The 14971-nt window shown below is 45.3% G+C and overlaps 1 protein-coding gene across 4 annotated transcripts in view; it reads left to right on the top strand.

Annotated features, from left to right (window-relative positions):
• SBNO1 (strawberry notch homolog 1) overlaps window positions 1-14971 on the top strand; it is a 70918-nt gene that overhangs the window by 49374 nt on the left and 6573 nt on the right. For all 4 annotated transcript variants that reach the window (XM_008251628.4, XM_051841376.2, XM_051841377.2 and 1 more), the window contains 9 exons: window positions 18-89; window positions 810-909; window positions 4179-4253; window positions 4772-4918; window positions 5002-5096; window positions 5194-5286; window positions 11763-11900; window positions 12554-12630; window positions 14517-14710. In XM_008251628.4, coding sequence (XP_008249850.2) covers window positions 18-89; window positions 810-909; window positions 4179-4253; window positions 4772-4918; window positions 5002-5096; window positions 5194-5286; window positions 11763-11900; window positions 12554-12630; window positions 14517-14710 — 991 coding nt within the window. The remainder of the gene's footprint in view (window positions 1-17; window positions 90-809; window positions 910-4178; window positions 4254-4771; window positions 4919-5001; window positions 5097-5193; window positions 5287-11762; window positions 11901-12553; window positions 12631-14516; window positions 14711-14971) is intronic.

Here is a 14971-nt window from a genome sequence, read left to right on the forward strand (position 1 = left end):
GCTTTATATTTTTCTAGGGGGCGCTTACACATGGGGACAGAAGAGCAACAGAATCTAGAGATTTGAGCAGGTTCAACTTTGACAATAAGGTACCTCTCAGCGCTTCTGACACTCGTCCTGTGTGGTAGCTGTAGTGGGAAAAAAAGACAGGATACGGCTTAAAGCTGGAAACTACCTCCCTGTAATAGAATGGCTTCCTCTAAGACAAAGGATTTCACATGTTAAGTCTTGGATCAGTGCAATGGAATAGTTATATTTTATTCCTGCTGGATAATAGAATTATGATTGCTATTTGGAATTAATCAGGTGTGAATTCCTAGAAAATTAACAAATGTGTGCTAAGGCATGAAGTAGGCTATATAAATATATGTAAAGATAATTGAGAACTGGATTTTTAATGTTTGCACAATAATAAGATGAACGTTTTTTTTTTTTTTTTTTTTCATGTTTATTTGAAAGACAGATATTCAACCACTGGTTTAGTCCCCAAATGCCCATAGTAGCCAGAGTAGGGCCAGACCAAAGCCAACAAGCCTAGGTTTCAGTCCAGGTCTCCTACACGGGTGCCAAGGACCCAAGTAATTTGAGCATCACCTGCCTCCTCCCAGAGTGCGCAGTAGCAAGAAGTTGGATTGGGGTGGAATAGCTGGAACTTGAACCAGTCTGTAGGAATGGGGGTCCCAAGCAATAGCTTTATTGCTGTGCCACAGTGCCCACCCCCAATAATAGTTTTTATGGCATCTAGATGGTCATATGATTGAAGAGCATCTGATTGCTGAAATGGTTAAAATGTTTTGTTTTTATTGCAGTATGGAAGAAATGCTTTAGAAATTGTCATGAAATCCATTGTAAACTTGGATTCTCCTATGGTATCCCCACCTCCGGACTATCCTGGAGAATTCTTTAAAGGTAACTTTAAAAAATAAACATGGTGGAAAATCTGTTCTAACATGGTTTTAGTTTTTTTTTTCCTTTGGACACACTTTGTATAAAAGTTAGAAATTAAAAATGATTAGAACAAAACAGGTTTATTCAAACTAATTTCACATGAAAGTTCCTTTGCTCTTCACAGCCTAATACATATTGTCTAATTCTAGACTTAACAGAGCACAGTGGTTTTGTTAAAATCACCTTGCCAAATAGTTTTTGAAATTTAAAGTTAAAATATCCTATTTTCCCCCCTATTTTATGTGTTTGGCAATTCCCACAGTAGAAGAAACTGCATGGTGCTATAGAAAATCTTGGAACCATGTTAAAATTGGTGGAGTAGACTCTGCCGCACGTTGTCCGTGAAAGTAGGCTAGGTGATGGTAGGAGTTCAGAAAGCTGGGGCAGTGTCTGTAAAGCCCGTGGATGCAAGATCCTGTACATCTGGAAGCCTTCCCTTCCCAGTAGACCCTCCAGGGCAAGTCCGTTTACTCGGGTGTGTGCATGGGCACTGCACCTTAACTCAGCTGTGCCTCACACACAAATACTCCTTCGTGGTCTCGCAGAGGATGTGTATCAAAAACTACTTCCTCATTTCTAGTCTTTAAAAAGTACAGGTTACGGGGCCAGCGCCGTGGCTCTCTTAGTTAATCCTCCGCCTGTGGCACTGCCATCCCATGTGGGCACCAGGTTCTAATTCCAGCTGCACCTCTTCCAGTCCGGCTCTCTGCTGTGGCCTGGGAAGGCAATGGAAGGTGGCCCAAGTGCTTGGGCCCCTGCACCCACATGGGAGAACGGGAGGAAGCTCCCGGCTCCTGGCTTCAGATTGGCACAGCGCGCCGGCCATAGCAGCCATTTGGGGGGTGAACCAATGGAAGGAAGACCCTTCTCTGGGTCTCGGTCTCTCTCTCTCTCTCTCTCTCTCTCTCTCTCTCTCATTGTCTAACTCTGTCAAATTAAATAAAATAAAAATTATAGGTTACTTACTCATTGTAAGTAATGGAAATAATCTGAATGGGTTTAGCGACTTAGTTAATACTCTTCCCTTAAACCTCTCCACCTCTTCTATTCCATTTCCTGAAGTCAGAGGATGACACTGTGAAATCGACAGCCTTCCACATTATTTTTCCATATTTATCTAATATCCGAATACTAAGATTTTCTTTCTTTATTTAAAGATTTATTTTATTTACTTGAAAGGCAGAGTTGGGGTGGGGGAGAGAGAGAGAGAGGTCTGCCATCCAATGTTTCGCTCCCCAGGTGACCACAGTGGCTGGGGCTGGGAAACCAGGAGCTTCTTCTGGGTCTCCCACGTGTGTGCAGGGGCCCAAGGACTTGCGCAGTCCTCTGCCACTTTCCCAGGTGCGTGAGCAGGGAGCTAGATGGGAAGTGGAGCACCTGGGACCTGAGCTGGCGCCCATGTGGGATGCTGGCATCACGAGTGGCAGCTTTACACTGCCCCTTTTAACATTGAAGGACGAACAGAGAAAGAGTGAGCAAGAATACACACTGCATTCTCCTGTTTCACTCCCAAATGCCCCCATTAACAGGGCTTGGGCCAAGACTGGAGCCAGGCCTGGGAACCTATCCAGGTCTGTTGATGTGGATGGCAGAAATCCAATCAGTTGTTTTCACCACTTCCTCTCAAGGTCTACACTAAGAGGAAGCTAGAGTCAGGAATGCAGCTGAGTATTGAACTCAGGGGCTCTGGTATGGGACATGGGTATCTTAAATGCTAGGGCGGGGGGTCAGGAGCTGTGGTGTAGTGGGCTAAGCCTCCACCTGTGGCGCTGGCATCTCATATGGGTGCTGGTTTAAGCCCCGGCTGCTCTTCTTCTAATCCAGCTCTCTGGTATGACCTGGGAAAGCAGTAGAGGATAGCCCAAATCCAGCCGCTGCACCCACTTGGGGGACTCCAAAGAAGCTCCTGGCTGGAGGTGAGCAAGCTGCAGCCATTGCAGCCATTTGGGGAGTGAAGCAGCATCTAGAATCTGACTCTCAAATAAATAAATAAAATCTTTCTTTAAAAATGCCAGGTCAGGTGCCCGCCTCCTTGTTTTTTATTTTAAGATAGTTATTTGGGATAGAGCGCCCATCTGCCAGTCATCTCTCCAAATGTCCACAAAACTGGGGCTGGATCAGGCTGAAGCCAGGAGGCAGGAACTCAGTCCAGGTCTCCCACGTGAGTGCAGGGCCTACCTACTCATCAGCACATGCTGTCTGCAAGAGGCATTGGCTGGAAGCTAGGATCAGAGTGGAGTTGGGACCCAGGCCCTCTGATGGGGGAAGGGGACAATACTTATTTTATTTATTCAAAAGGCATAGTTAACAGAGAGAGAGGGAAATACAAATCTTCTATCTTCTGTATTACTCCCCAAATGGTCTCAATGGCCAGAGCTGGGCTAAACTGGATCCAGGAGCTCTTTCCAGTCTCCCACTTGGGTGCAGGGACTCAACTGAGTCATCTTTCGCTACTTTCCCAGGCACATTAGTAGGGAGCTGAATCTGAAATGGAACAGCCTGGGCACAAATCAGCACCCACATGGGATGCCACCCACTGTGCCACAACACCAGCCCCTTTACATGATTATTTACATGGTTAGTGTTCTGCTACTTGCACAAAGTTACTCTGATTCTGTAGTTGGTTTCTTCACAAAGACCCCAAGTGTGCAGGCCACTGTTGGAAAGCTGAAATATTTGAATGAAGTATTGGGATGTAGTGTGTGGAATGTAATTCAGCTAACTGGAATATCTTAACAGATGTATAGGCTGTCAGTGCTAAAACTCGATCTAGTTTGATGAAATTAGGTAATAATTCATGGAGTCATTTGAATTACATAGTTTTGTTTTTAAAAATATCTTGGAATAGCTTCTACTGTATTTTTTTTAAGATTTTATTTATTTATTAGAAAAGCAGAATTGCAGAGAAGCAGAGGTAGAGAGAGAGAAACAGGTCTTCCATCCGGTGGTTCACCCCCCAGGTGGCCGCAACAGCTAGAGCTGTGCAGATCCGAAGCCAGGAGCCAGGAGCTTCTTCTAGGTCTCCTATGTGGGTGCAGGGGTCCAAGGACTTGAGCAGTCTTCTTAACTGCTTTCTCAGCCACAGCAGAGAGCCGAATTGGAAGTGAAGCAGCCGGGACTTGAACCGACACCCACATGAAATGTTAGCACTGCAGGTGGCAGCTTTACCCGCCACAGCATAGCACCAGCCCCCAAATTACTTAGTTTTTTACAAGTTTATTTTCTTATAGATGTTCGTCAAGGATTGATAGGAGTCGGCCTGATAAATGTAGAAGATCGCTCAGGAATTCTTACTCTTGATAAAGGTAATACTGTTAACTTTGTGTGTATAACTTGTTAGATTAATGACTGTTATAGGTATCCAAAAAAGATCATTTTGTCCTTAGAGCATGGATCTCAACCCTGGCTGCAAAAAAACCCTCAGCTGTCAAGCTTTTAAACCTTGAAGCCAGGGGTCAAGTTCAGACATTGGTAATTTTCCAAAGCTCTCAGACACTCTCATTGTTCAGCCAGGGTTGAGACTTAGACTTTACAGCTTCTGGAGTTAGGATTTAATGTTAGAGAATGAACGTTCTTCGGTGCTCAGTTCTGGTTTCTCTTTCTGTGATACAAAAATTGAGTTCAGCATGAATCTCCAGCATGTACAGTGGCAGTGGGAATGGCTAGAGGCAGAACTGGGCAGATTATAGCCTGTTGTCCTGGCTGTGCCAAAACTGAGAAGACTTCATAAGAGAATGTGGGACTTGAACCTGGCCCAGAGGATTAGAAATGTGTGGAAGTGTTTTTGACTGAATTCATCACTTGTGTGATCTTGTCATTGCAGATTATAACAACATAGGAAAATTCTTAAATAGAATTTTGGGTATGGAGGTGCATCAGCAGAATGCATTATTTCAGTATTTTGCGGACACACTTACTGCAGTTGTTCAAAATGCCAAAAAAAATGGAAGATATGATATGGGAATCTTAGGTAAGTGGGGAGATGTTTTACATGTTAAGTGTCTTCTTATAAAAAAAGGTTTTACATGGACATGTTGCTTTTTCTCGTTCAAGATCTTGGTTCTGGGGATGAAAAGGTGAGGAAGAGTGATGTTAAGAAGTTTCTGACTCCAGGATACTCAACCTCTGGTCATGTGGAGCTGTACACAGTAAGTCTGGAAAACATGTGCAAGTCCCACTGTCATCTTCCCACAATAGGCATTTACAAAAATGAGTTTAATTTAACTCCTGCACTTTGCTTTCTAGATCAGCGTAGAGAGGGGAATGTCCTGGGAGGAAGCCACCAAGATTTGGGCAGAACTAACAGGACCAGATGATGGCTTTTACTTGTCATTGCAAGTATGGCTTTTCCTTTAAGTGTTAATTGTTGAGATTTATAACACTGTTTCATAGACACACTGTGACTGTCTCCTCCCTGTGTGCACATTTCCCAGTTGTGTGTGGCCCTTTTATTGGTAATTTATTGCTGTAATTGTGAGTTTTTCCATTTATATATGTTTTTATTTAATGTATTTTGAGTGATGTTAATAGAATGGTTTATTACATATTTTTGTAAAATGAATCTTTCATAATACAATGACATTCATAATGCTTTCTGTCTTAAGGACTTTTTTTTTTTTTAAGATTTATTTATTTATTTGAAAGGCAGAGTTACACAGAGAGAGGTCTTCTATCTGCTGGTTCATTTCCCAGATAACCACAACACCTGATGCCAGGAGCCTGGCGCTTCTTCCAGGTCTCCCACATGGGTGCAGGGGCCCAAGGACTTGGGCCATCTTCCACTGCTTTCCCAGGCCACAGCAGAGAGCTGGATCGGAAGTGGAGCAGCCAGGACTGATTTTTCAAGGATTAATATGCATGTTAAAAAACAACAAAACAAAAAGGGGCTGATGCTGTAACATAGCAGGTAAAGCCACCGCCTGCAGTGCTGGCATCCCATGTGGGCACCGGTTTAAGTCCTGGCTACTCTACTTCCGATCTAGCTCTCTGCTTGGCCTGGGAGGGCAGTGGAGGATGGCCCAGATCCTTAGGCCCCTGCACCCACATGGGAAGACCCGGAGAAAATTCCTGGCTCCTGGCTCCTGGCTCCTGGCTTTGGATTGGCGCAGCTCTGGCTGTTGTGAGCAGTTGGAGAGTCGTCCAGTGGATGGAAGACACCCCCCCCCCCCCCGACACACACACCTCTCTACCTCTCCTCTCTCTGTATAACACTTTCAAATAAATAAATGATCTTTAAAAAAATATATGCATATTACAGGGACTAGCATTGTGGCATAGCAGGTAAATCCGTCACTGCCTGTGTGGTCAGCATCCCATATGGGTGTGGTTTATGTCCAGCAGATCTGCTTCTTCTTCTTTTTTTTTTTTTTTTTTTTTTTTTTTTTTGGACAGGCAGAGTGGAGAGAAAGGTCTTCCTTTGCCGTTGGTTCACCCTCCAATGGCCGCCGCTGCAGCCGGCGCACCGCGCTGATCCGATGGCAGGAGCCAGGAGCCAGGTGCTTTTCCTGGTCTCCCATGGGGTGCAGGGCCCAAGCACCTGGGCCATCCTCCACTGCACTCCCTGGCCACAGCAGAGAGCTGGCCTGGAAGAGGGGCAACCGGGACAGGATCCGGCACCCCAACCGGGACTAGAACCCGGTGTGCCGGCGCCGCAAGGCGGAGGATTAGCCTAGTGAGCCGCGGCGCCGGCCAGATCTGCCTCTGATTCAGCTCCCTACTAATGGTCTGGGAAAAGCAGCAGGAGAGAGCCAAGGTACTTGAGCCCCTACCACTCATGGGAGACCTGGATGAAGCTCCTGGCTCTCGGCTTTGGCCTCGCTCAGACGTGGGCATTGTGGCCACAGTGGAGGAGTAACCATTGGTCAGCCAGGGAGTAACCAGCAGATAGAAGATCCCTCTGTAACTTTTTCCAAAGTAAAGAAAATGCTTATTGCAAAAAACCTTCATGGATTTCTACGTGTTCATGTAGCAATAAATTTTTTTTCAACATTTTATTTGTGGGACAGAGAGCTACCATCCACTGATTTTATTTTCCATATGCCTGCAATCCCCCAGTTAATGGTGAAGGCAAGAGCCATGAAGTCAAACCAGATCTCTTATGTGGATGGTAGGAACCCAATTGGATGAGCTGTCCCTACTGTCTCCTAGGGTCTGCATTAGTAGGGAGCTGGAGTCAGGAGCTCTGGCTGAAGTCAAGCCCAGGAGCTCCATTGTGGGACCATGGGTATTTTAACTTCTAGATCAGAGATCTACCAAGTTTATATTTTAATTCCACACTCCCACATAATTTTTGAAGTACCCTCCTACATACTAATGTCCTATATGTACTGAATAGATAGAGTCATACATGGTACAATATCTTGAATTTAGTAGCTTATCTTATTATTTTCTAGGTTAACACAGGATGATAATATATTACCAATACTATGCTCCAGTATTCCTGAAGATGCTAAAAAACACCTGTTTTTTGGTCTCTTCCATTTTTAAAAAAGTAGTTCTATTTCTGCATTGTGAGAGCATTAACAACTATATACTGTACTTTTATTTTGACCATCAATCTTAGTTCTGTGCATATTTATTTTTGAAGCTAACCCTTCACTTACTAGCTGTCAGCTGAGTTCTTTAGTCATTTTGTCTGGTGCACATTTTGTAGCAGGCCCTTCAGGAAGGGCTAATGGGAATGTCACTCCCTGAGTCCTGCCTGCCGATGCGTTTGTGCTGTTGTACTTACGGCAGCTCACGCTGTGTGAAGTCTTGTATCACATGTTCTGTCCTCGAGTGTGTGCCTCTGAGCTGGCTGCTGCCTGTGCTTCTGGGATTTGCTGGCACACTTTGATGGTACTTTGATTTTTTCATTTTTAATTATTTTTGCTTATGTGCCCAATAAACTTACTAATTCTACGGTAATATATCCTGGTCTTAGTCATTGTGGGTCAGTATTTTCTGGAGTTTTCTCAGGTGTGTGCTACATTATTTCAACAAGTAGTTTCAAATCTTTATTTCAGAAAGTTTTCTGAATTGTGCTTTCAAGGTTATTTTTATTTTTAAAGATTTATTTATTTGAAAGAGTTACACAGAGAGGAGAGGCAGAGAGAGAGGTCTTCCATCTGATGGTTCACTCCCCAGTTGGCCGTGCAGCAGCTGGAGCTGCGCTGATCCAAAGCCAGGAGTTTCTTCTAGGTCTCCTATGTGGGTGCAGGGGCCCAAGGACTGCCCTAGCAGAGAGCTGGATTGGAAGTGGAGCAGCCAGGTCTTGTACCCGGCACCCATATGGGATGCTGGCACTTCAGGCCAGGGCTTTAACCCACTGTACCACAGTGCCGGCCCCTCAAGATTATTTTTAAAGATTTGTTTTATTCATTTGAAAGGCCAAGTTACAGAGAGCGAGCGAGCTTCCATCTGCTGGTTCACTCCTCAGATGGCTGCAATGGCCAGGATTGAGTCAAGCCAAAGCCAGGAGCTTCATCCATATCTCCCACATGGGTGCAGAGGCCCAAACACTTGGGTCATCTGCTTTCCCAGGTGCTTTAGCAGTGAGCTAGATTGAAAGTGGAGCAGCTGAGTCTCAAACCATTGTCCATTTGGAGTGTCAGCATTGCAGGTGGCAGCTTTACCTGATATGCACAACTCTGGCCCTCAAAGTTTATTTTTACTTGAAAGGCAGAGTGACACACATTTCCATCTGCTGGTTCACTTCGCAGATGCCTGCAGCATCTGAGACAGGGCAAGGCCTCAAACCGAGAGACGGGAGCTCCACCTGGGGCTCACCCAGGGTGAGGGTGGCCAGGCCTCCGGTCTGGAGTCCTCCTGCTGCTTCCCAGGTCAGAAGCAGAGAAGCCGAGACAAGAAATAGGCAGCTTGATGTGGCTGCACGGAGGCGTCCCAGGCACTGGCTTACCCAGCAGTGCCAGGGCTTGCTCCTGAGCTGTGTTTTGTGGGAACATTTCTGCTGCTCTCTATTCCTTAGTTTTCCCTCTTTCTGGGTCCTGCTTGTAAAAAGTCAATGCTGGGGCCGCTGCTGTGGCACAGCAGCTTACAATCCCGGCTGCTCCACTTCTGATCCAGCTCCCTGCTAATGTGCCTGGGAGAGCAACAAAGGATGGCCCAGTACTTCGGCCTCTGCACTCATGTGGAAGACCCGGAAGAAGCTCCTGGCTTCAGCCTGGCAGTTGCAGCCATTTGGGGAATGAACCAGCAGATGGAAGTCCCTCCACTCCCTCCCTCTCTCCGCCTATCTGTCTCTCTCTGTGTGTCTCTGTCTTTCTCTCTGTCTATCTCTACCTGTCTCTGTAACTTTGTCTCCCAAATAAATAACATAAATCTTAAAAAAAAAAAAAAAGTTAAAAAATTTAAAAAAAAAAGCTTTCAGGGAGCCTATGTCTGATTCCACAGGCAGGGTGAGGCCTCTGTGAACAGAGTCCCTGAAGTTTTCTCTGAAGGGCCAGTTAAGGGGCTGGCATTTTGGCACAGTGGGGTAAGCCGCTGCCTGTATCACCGGCATTGCGTGTGAGTGTTGGTTTGAGCTCTAGCTGCTCCACTTCCAGTCCCGCTCCCTGCTGATGTGCCCGGGAAGTGTGCGGTAGTAGCCCCACACCGGGCCTCTGCAGCCCATGTGCATGGAGTGCCCAGCTCCTGGCTTTGGCCTGACCCTTCCCCCGCCATTGTGGCCATTGGGACGGTAACCAGCAGATAGAGGATCTCTAACTCTTTAAAATAAATAAATCTTAAAAAAAAAAAAAAAAAAAAGGTCAGATAATAAATATTTTAGGTTTCGTGGCCCTCTATGGTCTATGTTGGCATATTGTTCCCTGAGGTTTTTTTCCTTACTGGCTCATTTCCTCCCCCTCTTTTCCTTAAATTGTACTGCAGCATGGGAGACTCAGGTTAGTTTTGGTCCATAGGCCTAGTTCTAGTTCCTTTTTTTTTTTTTTTTTTTTTTTTTTACAGGCAGAATTAGAGAGAAAGGTCTTCCTTCCGTTGGTTCACCCCCGAAATGGCTGCTACGGCTGGCATGCTGCGGCCAGTATGCCGCACCGATCCAAAGCCAGGAGCCAGGTGCTTCCTCCTGGTCTCCCATGTGGGTTCAGGGCCCAAGCACTTGGGCCTTCCTCTACTGCACTCCAGGGCCACAGCAGAGAGCTGGCCTGGAAGAGGGGCAACTGGGACAGAATCCGGCACCCCGACCGGGACTAGAACATGGTGTGCCAGCGGAGGATTAGCCTAGTGAGCCATGGCGCTGGCCAGGCCTAGTTCCTTTTAAGGAAACTGTCGAGCCGGCGCCGCGGCTCACTAGGCTAATCCTCCGCCTAGCGGCGCCGGCACACCGGGTTCTAGTCCCGGTCGGGGTGCCGGATCCTGTCCCGGTTGCCCCTCTTCCAGGCCAGCTTTCTGCTGTGGCCAGGGAGTGCAGTGGAGGATGGCCCAGGTGCTTGGGCCCTGCACCCCATGGGAGACCAGGAAAAGCACCTGGCTCCTGGCTCCTGCCATCGGATCAGCGCGGTGTGCCGGCCGCAGTGCGCCGGCCTTGGCAGCCATTGGAGGGTGAACCAACGGCAAAGGAAGACCTTTCTCTCTGTCTCTCTCTCTCACTGTCCACTCTGCCTGTCAAAAAAAAAAAAAAAAAAAAAAAAAGAAAAAGAAAAAAGAAACTGTCAAACCAGGTTGGGAATTTTTTTTTTAATTTTATTTTTTCTTTTGGAAATTTCACTGGCTTGTAGATCTTGTGCAGTTACAAGAAATACCACATAGAGGACATAGAGGGACAGGTGTGCAGTACAGTGGCTGACACCACTGGGACACCCATGTCAGAGTGCCTGAGTTTGAATCCCGAGTCCAGTTCCAGTTTTCTGCTCGTGTGTACTGTAGGAGGCATCAGATGATTCTTCAAGTAATTAGGTCCCTGATAACCATGTGGAAGACTGGATTGAGTTCCCAGCTCTTGGCTTTTTACTGGCCCAGCCGTGGCTGTTGCAGGCATTTAAGGAGTGAACCAGTGGATAGGATGTATCTCTTTTGCCTGTTTGCTTTTCAAATAAATAAAAATAAATAATATATAGAAATCCTTATATACTTTCCCCATTTTCCTTAATGGCAATATTTTTTAAGATTATAGTATAATACCACATCCAGGATATTGATAATTTGCCTGTTATATTCACATTTTCACCGTGGATGCTTTTAAAAAAGTTTTTGAGGGGTGGGCGTTTTGACACAGTAGGTGAAGACACTAATTGGGATGCCCACATCCCATATTGTTCCTGGTTCTAGTCCCCTACTCCACTTAGTGTCCAGCTTCTTCCTCATACACATTCAGGGAAGAGGTGGATGAATCTCTAGTCACTGAGTTCCTACAGCCCACACAGGAAACTGATGGCAGTCTGGGCTCCTGGTTTCAGCTTGGCCCAGTGTCTGGGTTCACAGGAGCTAAAGCTGGGAGTGCAGCCCAGCCCGTACAGTGGGACGTGGGCGCCCCAGCTGCCCGGCCGAGTGCTGCCCGCTTTCACCTTGCCCTTGCTTTCTCTCACCTCTCAGGCCAGGTGTAAAGAACGGAAAAGGCAGAGTTCTTTGTCCTGGACACTGGTTTTTAAAGAATGCTTTGGCTCTTAACCTATGACATGAGGCAGAATTAAAATCTAAAATCCATCTTTTAGGGGAGGCCTGTGAAAGCCATTTCAACAGTGTAGTCCTTTTTCACATTATACATTCATGTACTTATTTGGTGTTACAGCCTTTCAAATGTTTGTATTTACTTTCCTGATGGTAGAAAAATGTGTCAAAGTGTGCAGTACTAAACCTTTCTTTCTTTAAAAACATAGATAAGGAACAACAAGAAAACTGCCATCTTAGTTAAAGAAGTAAACCCTAAAAAGAAGCTCTTCTTGGTTTATCGACCAAATACCGGGAAACAACTCAAATTAGAAATTTATGCTGATCTAAAAAAGAAGTATAAGAAGGTATTTTCTCATTTGTAAATTATCTTATATAATTGCTTCATAATATTTTGCAGTTAAGTTTAGGCTAGCTATGAAGGTTTTTCTAATATGCTTAATGATTAAAGGAAAGTTACTTTTAGAAAAGCATCAAGTTCTGTCACTGATATCTAAGTTTTAATGTTGTCAGCTTTTGAGGGATTTACAAGATTATATGAAACAATTTATGTTGCCAGTAAAGGGAAGCTGTCAGTGCTAATCGCAAGAGTTGGAATTTTTTAATAAAAGGAATGTGTTGAGGCTGAAATTCTTCTCCATTGACTAAGTTTTATTTTGAACATGATGCTATGTTTATGTTTTGTGTTGTTTTCTAGAAAGCAGCACCTTCATTTTTTCTAACTCCCTGTTAGGTTTTAGTAATGGTAGTGTATGTTTACCTGTTCCTACCTATTCTCGTTCTAAAACAAATATTACTAAACTAGCTGTTGAAAAGTTGCAAAGAAGGAAACATTGTAGCACACCTCTTGAACGCATTCAAATTCAGCAGGTAGCAAGGGCTGGGTTTTCTTTGCAGAGAATTTTCTGTGAGCTGCCTGTGGCGTTAGAGACCAGTTTAGGCAGTGAGTGTACTTCAAAAGCAAAATTGTTTCAGTGGAATTGTTATCTCTCTTTTCCAGGTAGTCTCAGATGACGCCTTGGTTCACTGGTTGGATCAGTATAATTCGTCTGCAGACACTTGCACTCACGCTTACTGGTTAGTGTTTTCCTGCTTCTCCCGTTCTCAGGGACGGCTCTCGAGTGTTTGCCAGTGTGTCCCTGGGAGCAGGTGAACGAGTCGGCCCCGGGTGGGCGAGGGTCTTCCGTCGGGGGTGTCGAGGGCTTGCAGCACCCCCCTGCGGGTTGCTGAGTGTCCTCTGTGCGTGTTGCTGCTTGGTTATTTCCTGCAGCCCTTGGCATGACGCGCTGCACTGCCAGCCTTAGTTCTAGAACTTGATGTTGGCTCCTTCTTTTCCTCACTTTTCTTTTTTCCTTTGTGTCTTTTTTTTGTAAGCAAAGCACTGCTGATGTACAGTATCCAGGCAGTTTGTGAAAAACCAGAAAGGTGACTAAGAAGCAGCTGGAGCTGACCCTTGTCTGGTGCCCAGCGCGCCCCATCCAGGGTGTGTTTCAGACCCCTCTCTAGGGCTCTGATCCTCTGCAGATCTTCATCGTCTCTCAGTGCTTTTTGCACTGTTAGTGCTGTTGCAGCACCTGGTCCACTTCATGAAAGTGAATGTAAGGGGCTGGCACTGTGGCGTTGTGGGTACATCTACCACCTGCAGCGCCAGCATCCCATATGATTTTCGAGTTCAAGTCCCTGCTGCTCCACTTTCAATCCAGCTCTTTGCTATGGCCAGGGAAGGCCTTAGAAAATGGCCCAAGTCCTCGGGCCTGCCCCCTTGTGGGAGACCTGGAAGAAGCTTCTGGCTCCTGGCTTCTTTGGATTGGCACAGCTCAGGCAATTGGGAGTGAACCAGTGGATAGAAGGTCTGTCTGTCTCTCTCTCTCTCTCTCTCTCTCTCTCTCTCTCTCACTGTGACTTTCAAATAAATAAATCTTTTTTTAAAAAATGAATATAAGATTTCAGTGAATTTTAGCTCAGAGAGCTGGATTTTAGACTCAAGCAGGTAAATGAATTTGCTTTCATGAGCAGTGGCTTTTGAGAGTAAATAAATGCTATTGGACATTAACAGAAAAAAGAATATAGTTTTTTTTTTTCTTTTTAAGATTATTAATTGGAAGTCAGGTTAAAGAGAGGGAAAGACAGAAGAGAGATCTTCCATCCAATGGTTTACTCCCCAAATGGTCATAACTGTGGGGGCTAGACCAGGCCAGAGACAGGGGCCAAGAGCTTCCTCTGGGTCTCCCACGTGGGTACAGGGACTCAAGCACTTGGGCCATCTGCTGCTTTCCCGGGTGGATTAGCAGGGAGCTGAATCAGAAGTGGAGCAGTTTGGCACTCGAACCAGTGCCATATGGGATGCGGGCACTGCAGATGGTGGCTTATCCTGCTACACAGCCACAGCTCCAGCCCCAAAGATAAAATGTTTTAAATTAATCTCCAAAGGCCTTCTGTAACATTTGCTTTGAGTTACAGAAAGGAAGTGTCCTGTACACAGTGTACCACTGTGTGTTAAATTTATCTAGCTTTAATACTGACTGCAGAGACATCTTATTGTTGAAGTGTGTGCAGACTTTTAACTGCAAAATATTGGTATGTCTTCCCTTTTTTAGTTCCTAAATTTTCATTTGGTATATCTGTCTCTTTCTCTTTCTGATGCTGAGTTCTTTCCCACTAATCTGATTTAGTAGAACATTGAATCATTATTTCAATAATAAAAACATAACTGGCAAGCCCAGTTTACAGATAACATTACTACAGTAAGATAATGGGTCCTGAAATGACTAACATGCATAACTGCATATAAAACTGGGAAAATCAGCCCTCTTTGAAGTTTCAGTCATCTGTCTGATGTAAGAAAGAGTCTATGAAGGCAGATAATGGCTAGCATGGTTCCGATTTGGAATTTGGATAGACCTTGCAAACCTATCACGAGTATGTGGAAAGCATCTGTATTTTTTTTCTCTTGTCTTTCCTAGGCGTGGCAATTGCAAAAAAGCAAGCTTGGGATTAGTTTGTGAAATAGGCCTCCGTTGTCGCACATATTATGTTTTATGTGGTTCAGTGCTGAGTGTCTGGACAAAAGTTGAGGGTGTTCTAGCATCTGTCAGTGGTACAAATGTGAAAATGCAGATAGTTCGGCTAAGAACAGAAGATGGACAACGAATTGTAGGTGAGTCTGATTTTTGCTTTGGTTTTAATTAAGGGGAAAAATCAGATCCTGCTTTTTCCAAATTGTGCTTCTTTAGTCTTAGATTTGTTTCAGAGGCATCTAGCATCAACTGCGGTAATGGGAGCTGGCTTTGTCTGGGCTTAGCTTGAACAGAAGTTTAGCCTTTGAGTGGACGTGCCTGGTTCTGGCTGGAGTTCGCGTGTGGTCACCTCTGTGACGCCACTGGCAGCTCCACTGTCTCCCCTTTGCTGTTCCTGCTGT

This window comes from Oryctolagus cuniculus, chromosome 21 (assembly GCF_964237555.1).
Source record: "Oryctolagus cuniculus chromosome 21, mOryCun1.1, whole genome shotgun sequence".
Classification (NCBI taxonomy): Eukaryota; Metazoa; Chordata; class Mammalia; order Lagomorpha; family Leporidae; genus Oryctolagus; species Oryctolagus cuniculus.